At 38.6% G+C, this 20580-nt stretch overlaps 1 protein-coding gene across 1 annotated transcript in view; it reads right to left on the bottom strand.

Annotated features, from left to right (window-relative positions):
• The window catches only part of LOC117428108 (Krueppel-like factor 13), a 30437-nt gene extending 11156 nt beyond the window's left edge, over nucleotides 1–19281 (bottom strand). Inside the window, exon 1 of the mRNA XM_034046723.3 lies at nucleotides 18395–19281. Coding sequence (XP_033902614.3) covers nucleotides 18395–18908 — 514 coding nt within the window. The 5' untranslated portion in view covers nucleotides 18909–19281. The remainder of the gene's footprint in view (nucleotides 1–18394) is intronic.
• Between the last annotated feature and the right edge of the window lie 1299 nt (nucleotides 19282–20580).

The raw sequence follows: 20580 nt of genomic DNA, 5'->3' as shown, positions 1-20580 counted from the left end.
CAATGCTACTCTTCAAAGGGAAAGGTACATATCTTTAGCACAACCCTAGTGTAACAGAATTCTTAAGACCAGTATTGTCACTGTACTAAACACAAAGCACATATAATTTGCTGTACTAACACAGCCAGCATTCGTAACAACCCGTTCATAGGACAATCTGTGTTCAAACTGTGACAAAATGCTTTCAAGTGATTCTGTTGTGATAGCACCATTATCTAAGCATTTGAAGAACTGTTGTTAGCTGTGCGTCGAATGTTCATAGGCGTGCTGATGTTGTTTTTTTAAAGTTAATGCCCTGACAGCACCCCCCCCAACTATTTGAAAGAACCAAACCACACAAAGCCACATCTAAGCTGCCTCCCTCTCTCCCTTACTTATGTAACTTTGCATACAGGGAGCTCCCTTACCCCCGCTTACTGTTAGGCTACAAAGCCATAATAATTACTAGGCAAAGCAAGTCTAGACAACCCAAGTCTGCACCCTGATCTTAACGGATTTGTCTCCTGATGAGTTCTGCAGCACCAAGCCTCTGACAGACACTTACATCATCCCGTGTTCAATAGCTCAATACACAGCCTGTGTTATGGGGCCCCCTCATCTTGAGTTTATAATTGAATCTATGACAACTGGCTACCCTTTTTGTGCTTTTTTTTGCCCAATGTTATTTTGTACGGCAGACAAGTACAGTTCAATTCTAGCCCTGTATTTTGTTTTCTGCAAGACATGTACTTATGGATATGTAGGACCTCATATTTATAATAAGGTTACAGGTGCTATCTTTACCCAGTCATATTTGTTACTTCACCTGTTGCTTATTTATTTACCCAATAACTTTAAAATTCCAGTCCCAGTTTTGTTACGTACAGATTCGTATTTTGTTTTAAATGCTTCAATTACCCGGATGGCTCAGTTGAAAAGTCAGCAGCAAGATTTTAGTTTTGTTCCTATAAGCTGCGTGGACGCTTGAACTGTAATCAAAGCAATCAAAGAGTTTCCCCTTCAAGTAAATTCACTTACAGCATTTATAGGGTTAACGAACTAGACCTCTCGCACATACAGCGTAACCTATTTATACAGTAAATCAGGCAAACCAGCTACTCAAAACTGATCACCCGGACTTGATCCCATATGACATCTGGTGCTGAACTAGACCAACTTCACTGAGCCTTATCTTAGAGGTCTGATTGAGAGAATACTAGTATTTGAATCTGAAGAATACCCCCCAGAAACCAATTTATAAACTGCAATAATTTTGTTCACCTCAAAAAGTAGTACGCAGCAACACGAGAAATGAAACATACATTTTCAAAATGCATTTCAAACTTGAACCTATGTGTCTTGTGCTGGTAAAGTTTAAATGAAGATTGGAATGAGGCTCTTTGCTGTGCAGACTCAAACCCTGCCTTATTCAGAATAACACATTCTGCATCTAAAAGAGTCCACTTGCATGTAAAGATGTCATTCTTGAACCATTATGGTATACATTTGAACTATAAATCAGTGTATAGATAGATAGATAGATAGATAGATAGATAGATAGATAGATAGATGGATAGATGGATAGATAGATAGATAGATAGAAAGCGATTGTGAAACATGCCTGAGCATTTTAAACGCTTTCCAGTCAAACTAGCACCATTTGACCTAGCTGTAATGGCTCTACAGTACACCCCATTGACAATGCTATGGTAGGTGTTGAGGATTTTGCACCCATATAATGCCTCTAGGTCCAAACAAATGTTATGTTTGCTGAATCTTTACAAATGTACTTTTATTGTATTTCATTTGTAGGCAATGTGACCACAGTACTTAAATACAGTCCTTGTACTCCAGCTTTTAAAAAGAACATAGTGTTGAGAGCATGCCAAGGATAGGCTGCATCAAGTACATCTTGTTCCTTTGAAAAAACACGAAGGATGCCTTTGGGTGATTGACAAATTCTAGTCAGAATTTTTTTTTGCTTGTTGCTTTCTGGCAGGTTCTGGTGTTCACTGTGACATCACACCCTGCTGATAAGCAAGAGATTTTCTGAATCACTGCCATGGGTTAACACACCAGGCTGCCTTTCTTAGAATGAGAGAAGTAATTAGGAAGCTTTTGACTGTTGCTTTATTTTGGTGAACACAGTGACCTAATTACCCTGTATGAGAGTCTTATCAGGCATGTGAACCTAACTAGCTAGCAACCAGACAGTATATGGCTTGAAGGGATGTGGTTATGTTACAGGTACAGTAGTTACATAAATGTTCTCGCTCAGTGCCAGTGGTTCAGTAAACAATGCAAAAAACACATGCCAGATTGTGTGAAAATAAGTGCATTATCACTGGTTTATCAAATAGTGATACGGTAAGTAACGTGTAACTTCAGCACCTGGACACATACACATAAGAACATGAAGGTCACAAATGCTATCATCATATGATTCCACAGGGGACTGATACAGTGCACCCTACTCAAACACACACACAATTATGCAGGAGCAATACAACAAGTCTGTAAGAAGGGAATTTTGCTTACAAGTGCCAAAAATAAAAAAAAAGTAAATTTGGCATCTTGATTTAAATGCGTTGGATAATTAATTCTGCACTCAGTTAGCAAAACTCCCTAAACAAGATATTGATATTAACTAAATCAATGCTACTACCGTTGCTCAATTAACTAGCTACATCTGTTCCAGCCTTGGCCAATGATTTATGTGTCTACAGTAAACCACTGCTCATTTGCTCGAGTCAGCGCACACTTGCAGCAAGTTTAATCCTCGGAAAGTACAGTTCTGTCAAAACAATTAACAGCTTTCAATGCTAAACTTATTTTGTACAGCACCTGAATAAGAATACATTTGGATGATCTTAACAGCATAATATCTAATAGCACCACTCAGAAACCCCTTTTTTAATTCCTACTTGTGTCTATTCCCAGCATCCTAATGCGTGCATTGCTCATAATCCTGGTCATTTACAGCAGCTCCTGGTGTTATCTGATTTCGGTTGAACCATTCATCAACATGGAAAAAAAACACACAGCTGCATGTTAGAGATCTGCAGCTGAAACTCTTCCTGTTTACCTGAAACGGCACAACGTGGCCTTTGTCTGCATTGTTTCAAAGAGGTCTTTGAAGGGTGAGGTAAAGTGAAATAATTGTGAGCAGTGCAAAAAGAAACGTAAAAGAAATACCAGTAAAACTTCAAACTGCTCCATCATAAGTATTTCGTTTGACTGAATGGCATTGTTGAACAAAGCACTTTTGAAGGAATCCCCTCGTGGCATCATGTCTGGGGAGCCTAAAGCTTTGTTTTAACCACATTCCATCACATATGGCACTTGCAGGTTGGTGGGATTGAAGGGCAACCCACGTTCTCATCGACACGGCCTTCTCATGGAAGCTTGTTTGCATATCACGGGCCTCCCTCTGAATGCAAAGCCCTGACCTCAGCAAAAACCATACTGAGTGCAGACACAGAGTATGGGGATGACTTGGTGTCTCTGCGTAGACCTATTATTGTTTTGCTCTGTGGTCGCTATTAGTAGCACAGTGAAGAAGATCATATCTGCAACAGTTTAAATGCTCCACTCATCTTTCATATCAACGAGTGCTCAAACATGTTCCATTATCTTTTAAAAAACAAAAAAAGCGTGCAGAAAGAGGCTTACACAATACCATTAGAATACCAGTTGCTACCCTATAGAATTCTTACAGTTGGGGTGCACAACTCTGGCTCTCTAGGGCAGGGTTTCCCAATCCTGGTCCTGGGGACCCCCTGTGTCTTCTGGTTTTCATTCCAACCAAGTTCTCAATTACTTAATTAAACCCTTAATTGAACTAATAATGTGCTTAATTAGACCTTTTTAATTGTTCTCGGCTCCTAAAAAGTTGCCAAGTTACTTATAAAACGGTATAGTTAACTTGAACTCTCCAACTGTTTATGAACTGGAAACAATTAAAAAGGTCTAATTAAAGCTAATAAATAATTCAATTAAGGGTTCAATTAAGTAATTGAGAACTCAGTTGGAATGAAAACCAGAAGACACAGTGGGTCCCCAGGACCAGGATTGGGAAACCCTGCCCAATGCCTGTATATCAAGGAGATTTAGATGTAAATAAATGTATCTGCAGATGTTCTTTCGTTTTGTGTTCCAGTGGCCCCCTTTGTTGTGGCTGCAAAATAAACTCAGGAAGCTGCCAGAGGGTCACAAGGAAGTGTAGTCTAGTAGGATATTGTTATATAATTGTGAACAGTTCTACATATTGTGTTTGGTTTGAAAACACAAACTGTGTTTCCATAGTAATGAGCATTTACCCATATGTGTTTTATATTTTAGCTACCAATTGTTTGATTTCTGATCATTCTTTGCTAACCGAATAAACAAAAGAGCAAACTCGAAGCTTCCTGTAACTTTATGCTTTATTGCAGACTGTGTTAGGGTTGTTGTAACCTGTTTCCAACTGCCCCGCTATTACCTAGATATGCCCTCCGGGAAATGGGGTCCTGAAAAGAGACAAAATACGTTTCCATGGTAACATTCATATTTTATATACAGAATATGAAAAACAGAGAGCATCGTTGTAGTAGCAATTGCTATATAATTAGGGCTTCTGATTTTCAATTTTAAATCAATAAATGATACAAATGAAATTGTGTGTATAGCCAATAAACACTGGAAAAACAGTGGAAATGCTTACTCAATTCACTTTGACTTCACCCCTTTCCCATTTAAAAAAAAAAAAAAAGTTTCCCAGTGCAGTTGAGCAATGTCCCTCCTTCCTGACTTGTATCTGTCATTGATTTGTTCTGAATACTTTAAACCTTTAAAACATATTACTGTGCTAATCTTTCTAAGGATGATGATGTGTAATTAATTGACCAAATGTAATAGATTCCCAATTTCACTAAATAGATTGTTAAGGAAGTGAATGGCAATCACATGGTTTCAACATGCGCTGAAGCGATTATTTAGGTTGTGTGGATCGGGCATAAATTTGGAGTTAAGATAACAGCACGTGCAGGGGAAAGGTCCTCATAGCTACAACTCATTCAGTGCACAATGCTATGAGGGAACTGTACTGTTGGGAGAGCCCGCATTATAAAGATGTTTACTGATCTCCTTTCACAGAAGCGTTAACCTCAGGGTGCTGGACAAACTCAAGAACAGGAGAACAAATCATGTCAAATTTCTAGCTCTTTGCCTTTATAAACTGGGACACAGAAAATCATTGTAATATAAAAGTTTGTGTGTTGTGCACAGGCTGTCTATTAAGAGAAGTCATCTAATTTTTTTAACTTAGAATTGTGCCGTAAATTCAATGCACCAGATGACATCTGTACACAGGAGAAAATGTACTGGGATTATGGCAAATCCTAAACATTAATATGCTCCTTCTCATGAGTGTTTTATAATGACAAGAAGAGGCACCCTCCAGACAACATATTAATTTATAGTATAGTGAATTACACATTACAGTTGTCCATATCATGAAAAAGTGGTTTACCGTGATTTACATCCAGAGGTGGAATATAGTAATTGTAATTTTTTCTTTTATAATTTTATGAAGATTAAAAAGACAGGGATGTATTTTAACAGTATAGGAAAGGTTTAAGAATATGAAACTCGACGTTAGCTTCTTGTCAACTATCAGTGATATTTGTGTGGTTTTACTTTTTCTAACTGTGTGGGAGGCACTTCATATTCCTTTTGTGTAACAACAGCGAGTATGAAAAGCTTAGTTCAGAATACTGTGGGTCTTGTACGGAATCAAGCGATTCAATGTTTTAATTATTTTTCTTTAGAACTCTGTATTGTTAAGGGTTTCTGAAGGGTCGGGAGGTGTTGGAAGTTCAGTTCAGTTTCTAAAGCTAGGAACAAAAAATAACTGGTTGTGCCAATTTTCTATGGTAAAGTTGATATTCCAAGGCCATTCATTTTTTCTACCCTGTAACACATTTAACACTCCTTATGGGCTTGAAACTGCATGAACCAGTTGGAATATCATTCACATTGTTGATTTAGACACCTATTTATTTTGAGAAAGGGGAGAGGGGGTGTTAGCCCTAGGATAAACAGTCATGGTTGGGGCATAAAGTTACTCAATTTACCTCCAATACAGAAGGCCTATATGATTCGTGTGTCTCTATTTGATCTTTATCTGTATAGACAGACAAATGAAGGCTGAATGACTCAAAATGCTAGAACCGCTCCAGTTCCTGTTTTTTTATAGACCAAGACTAGTGTTATTGACATTTTTTACCAAGAGGGAGGTACTGATTATTACCCTCATCTTTAGAAAATGCCTGTATTTTCTGTAAAAAGTATCTACGGGTTTGTCTGTCGTTCCAGTTCCCCAACAGTAATACAAAGTAAGCATTCATTGACAGTTTTTCATATTTCGTCTCAGTCAGTTTACTGGGACTTTGTGAACAGGACGGCTTGGTGGGGACGTTACAGACTAGGAAATACAAGCACACACAAGGCCTGCGGGGGGCGAGTCGCTAATGAGCTCGTATTTATCAACTAAAACAAAACAAAAAAACTTCATAAACAAGAAGACACGTTAGCCAAAACAAAACAGACAATAATTATAACAAGTATCATGCTGTTGTAAAGCCAGCACAAATAGCAATTGTTTTCAGTTTTATAATGCTTACTGTCTCTCCATCTCCTTTCTTCAAACTCTCCAACTGTCATTCACCCAACAGGAGTGGCTGCTTCATTTTTATATATGTGGCCATCTCCTAATTGGTAATTACTTGATTCATTGGGAGATGGTCACATTACGCACGAATTTTAACTGGATGGGGGATTTTAACCCCATCCATGCTGTAAAACAATATAACATGTTTTTAAACACTAAACAATATATTTAAATCATAATACAACACATACAAAATATGCACAGGTGTACCCCGTCACAGGCGTGTACAGGTTTTTGGGCCCTATTTAAAAAAGCTTATTCCACCAGTGTGCATGTTGCAGCTCTGTGTTCTATGAAATGTTACATTAGTGGCAGGGGGGTTTCCTCCATGTCAGGCACCATTAAGAATGTGTTTTTATTTTATTTTTAAAGAATTGCCTCTGGACATCTAGCTACTCTGATCAACTTTAAACAATAACATTATTATTAAATATAAGTAGGGGTGATACACAATGAATCGTGATACTTGATATATCGTACCATAATAGAGGTATGTATAAAGGAATAGAAATTTGTATTACTGACGTTTGAGGTGATTCGGTTCATGGTTGTGTACCGAACCAGTGAAAGCATTTCCACTCCCTTGCTTGTGCTGAAAACATGCACACTAAGTGTGAGCAGGTGTTGAATCCGATAAGAACCTTTACTGCTAGCCATAGCAAAGCAATCTGTGACCCAAACTTGTAAGTGTAAACACAGTGTACATGTGGCCTTCAAAACATCAGGGCAAGCCTTGATACATCTGTAGTACACAATTTAAACAGTTAAGAGAATCACTAGGTTACTTATTTATACTGAACCAACTGATAAAACATCTGCCATCATGCAGGGTAAATACAGTTATTATTATTTTGGATACAGTACCAAAAGTCAATAACAAAAACTACCTACGTTACAGCAACTAAAATAATGTTAAAACACACTCATGACAAATACTTGCACTGTTGCACATAACCTCATTGATAACTACACAGAGTGTAACAACAATAAATGGAACATAATACAGCATATGTATTTTAACAGCTTAATCTACAGAAGTTAATTGTTGTTAATCTTGGCCTTTTTTCTCCACTCTGCTCAGCGGGTGACTCGTGGGTAACTCGGTGGGTAAAAGTTCCAGTCTTTGGCTCTGGGGCTACAAAGCATTTTTAGCGTTCTGTCTTCATTTATTTTTTCTTTAGTAATAGTATGCATTTCCGATGATAATAAAAAATAACAGTTTGAAATACACCAGCTGTTGATTTTCATTGGTCAATTTGCCTTGCTACGGTGCATACAGCACTACTGTTGGATGACAATGACGGGTGAGTGGAATCCGAGCCTGATCCACTTTATACAGCCGAACTTTACCATCCGGCTCCAGTGAAACCAAACTCCATTTTGTAAATCATGTTCATACAATGTGCTACTGATCTTATGGATCTGAAGTGCTAAGACTGAGATTTTTTTTAAGTCAGTTTGCGTAAAACCGATGCAGCATACATTTATAATTTTAAATGGGTTTCAAATTTCCCGAAGAAGTGCAGTCCCAGGGATAAAAAAAAAGCAGAGCCAGGAAAATCCCCCCCATTCCCCCCATCAAATCACACCCTGGTGTTCCACCACAGACAACAGAGCTCCTGCTGGGCCTTGCTTTTCTTGTACTCTGCTGCACACTCTGACTGATGATACAGTTTATTGAATTATTTGGTGCTAAATAAGTTGCAAGAAGGACTAAAGTGTGGCTGCATAGGAATGCCAAATAGAAGACAGCAAGAATTGTGTAAGATTAATAGTTTGGAAGCACCCTGTCTTTGGAATAAAGGTTAGGCAGAGCTTGCCTCTGTAGCAAGCAGATTGGGATGTGCTGAGAGTTACCATACTTTATAGCGGGATATAAAACTGGTAAAACCAAGGAGTTAGTGGGACTATGCAATTCTGAGGAATTTGAATAAAAGTTTTTTTTTTTCTTTTTTTTTTAAATAAAAGACTTCTTTAATGGAAAATACACCAGTATGGATTAAATTAAAACAACAAAAGAAAGTTTTTTACTGAGAAAAAAAAGACAAAACAACCAGTCTCAGAGAATGTTTTTTTTTTTTTTTTAATTTAGTCCTCACCAATTTTTTTACCCCGGTTTTCTCCCCAATTTAGTATGCCCAATTATTATCTGTATCCTCGGCTCCCCGCTCGCAACCCCCCCACCGACTCGGGAAACGGCGGCTGGAACACGCGTCCTCCGAAACGTGCTCCTGCCATGCCGTCATTTTTCACACTGCAGATCCACAGCAATGCCACCAGACCTATAGTGCCGGAGGACAACACAGATCTGGCGGCTCCACTGCAGAACCACAGGCGCCCTATCGGCCACAGGGGTTGCTGATGCGCGGTGAGCCGTGGATTCCCCAGCTGACCTAAGCCCTCCCTAGCCGGGCAGTGCTCAGCCAATTGTGCGCCGCCTCCTAGGAATTCCCAGTCACGGTTGGCTGTGACATAGCCTGGATTCGAACCTGCGATCTCCAGACTATAGGGCACATCCGCGCGGAGCGCCTTTACTGGATGCGCCACTCGGGAGCCCCAGTCTCAGAGAATGTTTGTTTATATGAAGCTCTACAAATGTAGATAACTTATAGAGATTGTTGAGCATAGATGGAGGCAGGGCCAAAAGAACTACACTTCAATTTTGGCTCAGCTTTGTTTTGTATGTTATACATTTTCATCATTGCTTGTGTGGAATGTCTTTAAACATGTACTCAACAATCAGGACTCACTTTGCTTCAATATCCACTCATGTTATTTTAAAACATCTTTAGTCCTTGGAATATTGCCCCACAGTTTGATACAATGAAAAGGCCTCGTTCACAAATTACATGCTTATGAATCCAGTTTAAAAATACACTCAAAAGGGTATTTAAATGTAAATGAAAACCAGGGGGTTTTCATTTGAAAGATGCACTCCTTCATAAATGTACAGTAGTTATCTGAATCCACTATATGTTATAGTACTTTGTTACCATAGTTATACTACCATAGTTATACTGTTCAGCATTTTCTTCAGTGCTGTTGGCTGCATGAGTGTCCTGTTTGGGGGGTTATACTTGATTCGCTGAAACAGATACCGTTACATAATTTCCTCTTTCTTCTCTGCAGTCCCAGTAGTCACTGTAGATCTAGGTTGGCCAACCCATTCATTTAGCACATTAAAGTAAATCACAATGTTAGACAACCGAGATGAGCACAGCTCCATAAATGTATGAGGCACTGAATAAGAGTAAGCACAGTATATCTCAATGTGTATCCCATTACTATCCCTTTTTCTGAATCCCAGGGCTGAAGTATGGGACTTCCTGAAGGCTAACTCACAAAGCTGCTGATCTCTCTCTTCCTGCCTGTTGTAATTTAAACCCTGCAGACCTCAGCATTGTTCTGCTGGGGTCTTAAAAAGACTGGTTGCCTAGAAAGTCCTGTTTAAGCACCATCCTAAGGCTGCTGGGCAGGGGAAACAAGTTCTGTGTACACGAGGAGAGCACAGCATTACGTGGGCCGCTGGGGAAGCACTTCAGGGGGCCATTTCATTTAAATCTTCGTAAATGTTATAAAATCATTGAAGACGCCATAAACCAATTATTCTTTATTACAGGCCTTGTGCAAATTGGCTGTCCCTCACATCCCTGATTACTTTATTATGCAAATAGAATTCCAAGCATCCTGTATTTGATCATATATTTAAGCCCTTCATGCCTGTTGCAGTCACAATAGAAATATAAAAAGTCAAGCCAAATAACGTTGGTTGCCCATGAGAGTCCTACACCCTATTGACAATGTTATGGCAGGCTTTTTTTAGTTTATCAAAACCCTGTCCATAAATTGATTAAACCCCTGCTGTGTTTTACTTGGTGCATCTGCAATTGAGTTGTCTGTATTTAAGCGTTCATGGCTGAAATCGAAGGAGTGTGTTTTTGTGTGTGGACGTGCTCATAGTTTTTTCTATTTTATTTACTATAACAAAGCTTAATCTGATTTCAACACTGAATTAAATTCAAAACAACATGCCCATCTGTATCTACGAATCAACGTACAACATTTTTCTTCCTTTGATTGTATAAAATGTGTGTGTGGGAAGTGGGGGAGGGATTTTGCACAAGGCAGTACATTGAAAATATTCCTCCAAGTCTAGGCAGACTGTAAAACAGATATTATAGCCTTTGTCCAAGTGTTCTAGTGTTTTCTAAATGTACCGTTTCTGATTAAAAGTTTTCCTTTTTGTCATTGAAATAGTGGAGGCTGATTTTTTAGTGAGCTTTAGATTAACTCATGATGGAGCTGATGAGCACATTAGGGTGGAATCACAACACTTAATCTCAAAATATCAGAAATGATTAGCAGCGAGGCACTGGCTTATCCGAGGCAGCACGTTCGTTTGCGGTATTATGGTCCCATTTTCAGCAGCCTGAGACAAAAGGCTGTTCACAGCAGAGGTGCTCATGTAATGTGGAAGATCAGACACAGATGTTTGGTAACTTTACACCCAAACCTGCTACAATCTGCATGCTACTGAAACAGGACACAACATAATGAAGCTGTTTGCATGCAGCCACACTGGAGGTCGTCTGTCTCATTTGCACAGGTTCTCAAAGCAGAAGTGGAACAGGCTGTAAATGCTGAGTCTGCAGGTCGTCCCAGTCATGCCATTGTGGAAGGTGCTATAGAGTTCAGCAGCTTTGTGATGGTTTGGTTTGATCGAACTTCAAAAAGGGATGTGACCATAAAGTTTACAACCTAAACCATTTTATACTTTGCTTCTCACATACCCAGTCTTTTTTGCGTACAGAGATTGAAAAAGGTCATTCGTTGCATTGAGAAGTTTGAGCATTTCCAGGTTTTACTTATTTAAGCAAACCATAGAATAGCCATCAAGTGCACACAGGCCACAGTATGACCTAGACAGGGCATAAATGTAAACCAAATTAAATTTCAGAAGTTTGGAAGCACTTTTTACACGGTCAGTTATGAATGTATGGAATAGCCTACCAGGTGAAAAGAATAAAATAAATAAACTGGTCTTTAGACTACAAGTAAAATATATTTTATTACCATATAAAAGTCTTAGCTATAAAACAACATCAAGACCATAATTAAAAAGCACCATTCTGCATGCATGGGAGCTAACTGGATGCCAACAAAGAAAATAAGCATTTGCAACCAATTAGCTTTTAGGTTTGAGCCTCCGGGAGGAGAGCATGAGCCTTGAACTTATTAATGCTGTTTACAGCCTGGAAAGGTTATGTCAGGATGCTGGGTGTAAAAAACATTATGCAAATGAAGTTCCAGCTCAAGCCTTGTGGTTTTTCTAATCTTGGCTCGGTTTAGTAGCACCAACTCCCAAGGAACTCGCTGTTCTATTTTGAGAATTCCAGACTCCAACACGCAGGGGCTCAACTGCCATCTACAGATTCTCATGAGAGATTGATTATCGAAGAAAACAAGGCACTGAGAAACCCTTTCACCCTACCAATAGTGAAATAATAAAAATAAATGTTTAGACCATTGCCAACAATATGCAAGCCAAATATAGGTGCTGCAGCAGCCTTAGTGTATTGTGTAGTTTTTAAATTAAGTACAAGGTCGTTCTAATACACAAATACATTATTTATAAAATCAACATGATAAAAAAATGTATGAACATTCCCCAATATGTTATAGTTTAAACTTTTGAAAATAAAAATACAATTTAAAAAAAAAAAAAAGTGGTATTAGAAACTAATACCACTAAAAAGGCAAACAGAAAATGATATAAACAACACATATTCAGTGAAGGTTGAAAAAAATGGAAGTGTTAACAGGTGGAACCCCAAGGAAAACATGATTATGACAATGTAATACATTTTCCAGATACCTGTCCAGTTGTTTATCCTGCCAGCACACCAGGTACTGCACACTGGTGCACTTCCAGCATTAGGAGAATCATTATCCTGTACTGAGCCTCAAGGTCTCCAGACAGAGTTCCAGTTATCCAGGCATAATTACTAAGAAGACAGCAAAGGTGATACATTTCGCTGCCCTCTTACCCCACCCTCTGCACTACTAGAAGCTTCATGTAGTATGTTATCTACAATGGTTGGGCATTACTGTATATGAGGTAACCTGCAATACTACAATGATTATTGTGAATATCATCAAGGTACAGTGATTTATTGAAGTAATGATGCGTGAATAACAACAGAAACTAGCCCACACAAACAGGAAACAAAAATTACAATTTCTCACACTCATACCACTCATACAAAGGCATGCATTTGCTACTTAATGGCCTGCCATTTAGCATTACATGTTAAGGCAGAAGGAACATTTTATTATATATTTTACAATATAACAGTTCATAGGTTATTCACCAATTTGACACAATGCTGCTATAATGACAAACTTTAAAACAAGACTAGTCTACATTACTTATTTTTGTATCCATCTTCAACTATAGCTGTGTTTTATTTTCTAAAACATGAATATAAACAATTACAAACACTTATATTACTGTGCATCTGTTTACAATATTTAGTGGGTCTGCAGTCCCCTCCTCCACATGACACAGCTGTGATGCTTATGAAACTAAGTAGCCATGCAAATCCTAAGCCCAGGATATGCATAATTAGACCCTATTTGAATCCATTAACACTGAGGTTTGCTTCCAAAGCTTTTACTCCAAAGTGTAAATGTACACTCCATGATGTGCTGTTTGGTTAGAAAGAAATAGCACTCCACCTTCATACTGACGTTTCTGTGTCTATGGGCTGGGAAAACCTTTTCCCTTGCTCCCTGGTAGAGGCTCTGCAAACCTGCTGAATGCGCAAGAACTGAAAGCCACAGGATATGCCAGGCTGACTCAGGCCTGAACTGAAATGACCTACATTCTCTGATTACTGAACAAATGAGACGGTGAGCTCATTGTTTCACTCGACTGTTACCAAACAACTGACATTAATATGAGAACGCGAGACCCCCACTCGGACTGAAGCTATTGTGGCTTTCTTTTAATCAAACAAAGGTGTTTCTCATAAGGCCTTATTACGGAGCAACAGCTGCATTTAACAACTCGTTTCTGTTCCCAACAAAAAAAACCTAGAAATGCAACTAAGGCAATGCAACATTCGTAGTGATAACTAATTTATTAAAGGGCAGCACGCTCTTTGTCTCCTAACATACCAAATGAATGTGAGAGAGAACCCATTTACACAAACGTCTGTACGATATATTGCAAGTGTTTCCAATTTTTGTTGGCTAACCCTTGTACACAAGTAAAGCTTCTAGTGTGTGTCTATTAATTTAAATAGCGGAGTATCTTATTTTAGCGTTTAAATTATGTCTGTTCTACAGAGACCGGCATGCTGGTGTTTGCTTTCATAACCTAACAAAGGATCTCATTTCAATGACCTAACCATTGGCTTTAGTTGAGTAGACCCCCAGTCCTCAGAACAAAAACAATGTATTGCTCATGGCACGGTACTGAATGGGCTTCTTTACAGTGAACCGGAATGTTACTCACTGAGACAAGGTCTCATTCACAGTGAATGTGTGCTCTCGTTCTGATTTACTGTTCTCAATGTTAAAGCACGAGGGGTCTATTAAATGGTGGCGGGTCTAAATAACACCACTGTTTAAATCCTTAAAGAAAGGAAATCTGTGACGAACTTCTGTAACTGTGTTACTGTACTAGTATTTTTGTCTTCATAAGTTAGTAAAATGCCAGGTTTGGTCCTATTTTTTATATTTAAAATGACATACTTAGAGAATGTAGATGATGCAATGTGTGACAGAAAAGTTGCGGTTCTGGCAAAGAATGATTACGGTATATTTGTCATGGGCTCAGACAAATATTTTCTGCATTGAGGCATTTGCTTCTGGAGGGAAGGCTGTATCACCATTCACAGATGAGACAATAACATAAATACACCTCTGTTTTAATGTTTGGTTAACTTCTAGTTGTCTAGACTACACAGTTTTAAAGCAGCTCAGATATAATTGCTAAACAGCCACACATGGGCTCAGGTGTCATACACTGCTTAAAGCAAGCTTGGCCAAACCCAGACATGAAGGGCCAACGTGGCCATCTTACACGCCAGCACCTGTGTACAATGTGCTACAGGCAACTTAAACTGGTTTTAGCATTGGCATACTGCTACTACACATATATTATACATGTGTATTAAAACACCCCAGAACAACTAACAGGTTCAGGAATTGAAAATGTAGATAGTTAGTTCTAACACATATGGGGGGGGGGGGAATTATCTACAAATTGTATGTCTTTTTGGTTACTGGCTCTTTTCTCTGGGTTAAAACTGTTAAGCATTGCCATTGGCCTCTTGTGTAAAGGATATTCCCTTTACTCTAATTGTGTGGAAGTTGCACCAAGGCTACATTAAAAACAAGCAAAGGCAAAATGAATCACATGAAAGCCATACTTGATAGAACAAGCATAAAACACCAAAAAAAGGCCTTACTTCAAAGTAGTAACAATTTCACCATAGGTCATAATTACCCATAAGTTATACACTTTGGGTAAGTTTATAGTTACCCACATATCTAAATATATTACAATGTATAAATTCATTGTGCAGTCTAGACTGGTTGTCTGCAATAGTTGTTTTCCCAAAAGTCTTTTCTTGCGGTTACAGGGGGGGGGGGGCATATTAACTGCAGCGGTTTTGCAATCAAAGTCATGGAAAAGGGAAGGATTGTGCTCCTTTAAGGGGGGGGGGGGGTTAGTAATTTAACCTGGGCTATTTATACAAGCACATGTACTACCATAATGTAGAATATGCAGCAAATGCAACAGTAAAGACAGACAGCCCACTATTTTACAAGATCAGGGCTGCAAGTTTATGAGTTACCACAGAATGCAAGGTGGGTGAGATTATAAGAGTTGAGATAAAGTGTCTCTATTTGTTTCTTCCACATGCTGCACTTTAGATACACACATGACTCTCAACTGGGCTTGGATAGATTCAGCATTCCGCTTCTGGTAGGTTTATTCATTTGTATTCCATCCTTTCCTCTCCTCACGGTTCTGTTTAAGACATACCTTAATGATGCTGAAGTGCGCTCAGAGGTGATAGAAAAATAGGAACACTGACAGAGCTTTCACAATATGTTCAAATGCGACACCTGGTTATGTAGCTTGCAGATGTTTTGTTAATAAATCCATATGACAGTTACTGCATGACATGTCTGTGGAGACACCTTTTATTGTGGGCTAGTGTACAGATCACCAAAAGATGATGCTCATCTGATGATCTGTAGATGATCTTAGTCCATGCATCAAAAGATGAGAAATGACAGCAGCATTAGGTAATTGCTGGAAGTTACATAATAGACTGTTAACAGCAATCTCCTGCTGTGTGTAGGTCAATAGCCACTAGAGATGAATGTTGCTGGTGTGCAATTGCCAGGAGCAACATGGCAGTGTTGTTAGTTAAAACGACTGTACATAACACAAGGCTATTCAAACCTTTTTAAGGTAACTTTAAGAGGGTGGGACCTTTTTGAATAGTATCAACCCTCCCCATTGCTTCTGATGATGCAAAAAGTGCTCAGGAAAAGGCTTGTTCATGTAGTTCAATTCATGATAAGAAATGTCTTCTAGTTAGTTACAGCTACAAACATGTAGTCCTCCAAGAATAATGGAGACAAAGAGAATCGTCTTTTTAAAATGCAGTCTCTTGAGCACCACATCAAGGCTGCAGCTCAAACCACGAAAGAGACTTGCATCTTCCACCCACTTCACCTCATACACCCTCCCTGCATGTGCACTGAACCCATGGTTAAAATGGTACTCAAGTGCATCCAAACCTGGGAGAAATTCACAACAGTAAATGGGTAGGCATTCTATCAACTGCTGTATTAGTAACAGAACTTAAACATAAAAAGGTGTCCTTATACTAAGCATGTGGGGTGTACTGTACATGGAGTAATAATTGGGCTTTTACACTTTTATAGTGAGACTGTATATATAGTGTTGAGTGGGATGGGCATACTTTTGGACAGTGTTTGTAAATTGAGCTTCCTGTTGCATACACTGCACAGGCCCCAACACATGCACATAGTCTTCATTGCTGAAAAAAGTTTAACAAGCACATGGTAAATGCATACTAATGTCCTAGTAAACCATTGGAAGTGCACCCTTAGAGAATGATCGCCAATGGCAGTGACGTTACAAAGATAAGACAAAGGCAGCTACAAATTTTCAAGTTACAGAATGGCACCACGGTAGTCAGATTGTGTTGCCATTGCGGGTAATAATAATAAGTCTCTTGATGGTTCTGTTAAAGCCTCTTCAATTAATACATTGCCAATAAATGTTGAAGGGATTTGACAACTTAAAATCAATGATAGGAACAGGATTACCATGAAAACCACCATCCCGTTCAAACAGTATTATCTATTATCAGATATCAGCATGAGTGATGTGGAATCAAAACACCAGGTTCAGAATTGTGTACAGTTTTATTAAATAGTGTATTTTATCCCCATATTTACTATTGTTTTGTTTTTTTAAACCTGGAATCTAATCAGTATAAATGTTACTTTTCACTGGGTTTCTGTTCACCCCCACCCTCCTGGTGGAGAGCAGCAGTCTCTGAGCTCTGCTAGCTGTGTCTGTTGCTGGCCAGATCAGCTGGAAGCCTGGCTCGCGGGGGTGTGGCACGTCACAACAAAGAGCTGAAGCCCAGACAGGGAACTGCACAACTCGCTCTCCAGCCCCCTTTTAACATTATTTAATCTATATAATATGCCAAACAATCGAAAAGACAGTAACACTCTGTGTAATATATATATATCGGTACGAATAATTAAAGAATTACGTTGTGCCATTTAAACCGATGTCCTATTTTGTGAACTTTCTTTTTAGTGTTTTTTTAAGACGGCTATTTATTTATTTATTTTAGTCAGGAGACTGGTGAGGTTACGCTGATGAATACTTTATGACTGGTTACATCACACGTAGCAATTTACATGTAACATCTTTTTTTTTTTGTCTTTTGTATTATGGGTAGCTACAGCCATTTGGAAGTGTATGAGTTTAAAAAAAAAAAAAAAAAAAAAAAAAAGTACCGGTAATCGTTTTTACATTTAAAAGTATACTTGTTGTATTGCAGCCAATGCTGTACATTATTATTTGGGTTCATACGACTAGATAATTCCCTTTCTTAACTATTTTAACAACGACGACGGTTTAATTGGGAAAAGATAAAATATGAACTAGACCTAATGTAATGTGGGCGTTCTGTCGCCGGCTGTTCTGAGCTGAAAAGACAGCAAACTTAGCTTTCGTTGAAGTACTATGATACAGCTGTAAACTACAGGACATTCACTAGACTAATTTAAGTAGTACAATTAATTTAAGTACAATTAAATTAGTACATGTAAACAATATTGCTTTCTGGATATTTCACGCAATAAATAAAGATTGTCTTCGTTTTTATTTGTCATCTATATGCTCTTTGTTCTGCTAGGGGAAACTGAAATACTGTGAAGTGGGTGGAGTTGCTAGTCTGATTATCAAAAGCAGCAAATATGCTTTTTTTTATTCTGTGTTTTCAGTATTTTCTCAGCATTGACGTTCAATGACTTTGCAAAAACACAATCGTTTACAGATTAAGAGAAGTTCGTAGCAGGAAACTTGACAATGAATATTATTCAACAAAATGTTTACTTAAAAGTGAAACTGACCTGTATGTGTCCTGAGGTGGGCTTTAAGATGGGACGATTTGCCATAAACTTTTTCACAACCTGAATAGTGGCATTTGTGCTTTTTCTGGGGAGATTCGTGCTCAATTCGGCTTCTCCCACGCTTGTTTCTTTGTTTGGGACCGGGGTCGGTGTAGATGGTAGGTGTGGCAGTGTTTCCATCACGTTTGCTGGGCAAGGAGACACTTTGAAACCCGGCATCTTCTCTGGGAGGGGTTTTTGGGTTGTTTTCTTCTTTTATTTTTGCCTGATCTGCATGATTGCTGGGGGTCTGCTGGTTTAGGTCAGCCAAAATTCTGGCCACCACAAAGAGAGACGAGTTATCTTTCAGCAGTGGGTCTTTATTTGCTTCATTAGTATCCTCTCCGTTTCTCGGGGCTGACATTACTTCTGGTTTGATATCTATATTCCCTTTTGGACCATGGACAATCGCACGGCTGGACATTGATACAAGGCACTCTGCTGCAAAATGGTCCACACGGGCTGCTGTTGCCATTTCGTTAAAAATATACGAATACCCTTTTTATGGCATGCAAATTCAAAATGCGTCTGTTGTCTGTGGATCCCTTTGTGTGACGCTGTGTTATGGAGGTAGGTTTCTCATAAAACAAAAACAAAAAACAATGTATGATCAATCCCAAACTGGAAACAAAATAAAGGTATCCTGTTGGGGAAACGGTTAAAGGAAAAAAAAGAGCCTGATTCATCTGATGAGACGGTCCCAGTTTGTTTGTAATTTTGTCAATCAAAGAATATTTAGAAAGTTAAATGAATTTAAAATTAAAACTCCCATCCTTTCTTCTACCTTCTTTCTAGCATGGTGACAGTATTATAAGGTTCTGCAGTCTAGTTAGTGCCGTTTCTATCCACGTTGGGGGCGTGGCGCTTTAGAACATATGGCAGAGGCGTCATAGACACAGGCTACATTTTCATTGGCGAAGATCATATCCAAAAGGGTGTAGTTTTAACTTGCAGTGCAAACAAAGTTGGATTTTGTCAGACAATAGTTTTAACGTGTTGGTGAACATTTGATAAAGGCTTACAATTTCTTCGTAAAAAAAACGATTTTGCTAAATGATTTGACCAGTGCTTCTTTGAAATAGCATTATGCAGATGTTTTGTTTTTCTTTTTTGCAGTATAGGCGCATGCTTATTGTGATGCAGGTGATGTGTCACGTTGTATAAATATATCGTACCAGTCTCGGTATAGCTTAGCGCACACAAAGTCTGACATGCAGAATAAATACACCCGTGTTGATATAAAAGTCATTTGTTGCTGTTTGTGTTCCGGTTTAAGTTTTAAAAATAGCTTAAATGTGGTTGTAACTCTGAAAGAACACACATTTGCAGTAAGTTTTACAAGTGGCACAATTCGGCCTGCGTGGTTTCTAAGAACTTCCCACTGTTGGTTTTTGCATTTTGAGAGCAACATTTAAATATAGCCAATAAAAGGGAAGAAAGTCGTGTATTTTTTAAAGTTTGTGGCCATTTTCTAAATATTTCAAGTGGGTACATTGGTAGGTAAAATCACACACTACAGGGCCCGCAAACATGTTCAGTTTGACATTAAAGCTTGTATTTTATATATGTGTACCATCAGCAGACCATTTGACAGTCCAGTTTGTTTATCTCATAGGTGTCATATGCATCATACACATGGGAGGGGTCATACACAAAAACCACTCATTATCATATAATAGACGTATCCCTCCAACTCAACACCACACGACCATCATGACAGTAAAATAGACATAATGAAGCGTTCTTACCTTTGTATAAGTTAGTGATCAGCAGATGTGTCAGACGCACGAAGAGCACATCGTGTGGTTTTCACTAACTCTACTGTGCAGAATGAATAATTTTTTTCTACGGGTAAATATCAGGACTTTCTTACTATGCATTGGGACACGGGACATTTGCTAGGAAATCAGGACTGTCCCAACCATATAGGGACTGTTGGCATGTATGCAGTCATTGTTAAACGCTTCATGCCTATCAAACTCTTAAAGAACATTTTTAGTTTTCAATTAAAAACAACTTAAAAATAAGGTCAGTGGTAGAATTGAATGTTACTGCATGTTATAAAGGATGTCAGGTTATTAGAGTAATCACTGCTAAATCATGTATTAAGATCATCTATTTTTATACTGCACATAAACTTACAACTC

Source organism: Acipenser ruthenus, chromosome 21 (assembly GCF_902713425.1).
Source record: "Acipenser ruthenus chromosome 21, fAciRut3.2 maternal haplotype, whole genome shotgun sequence".
Lineage (NCBI taxonomy): Eukaryota > Metazoa > Chordata > Actinopteri > Acipenseriformes > Acipenseridae > Acipenser > Acipenser ruthenus.
Note: the sequence above shows the minus strand (reverse complement) of the source record. Positions and strands in the feature narration are given on the sequence as shown.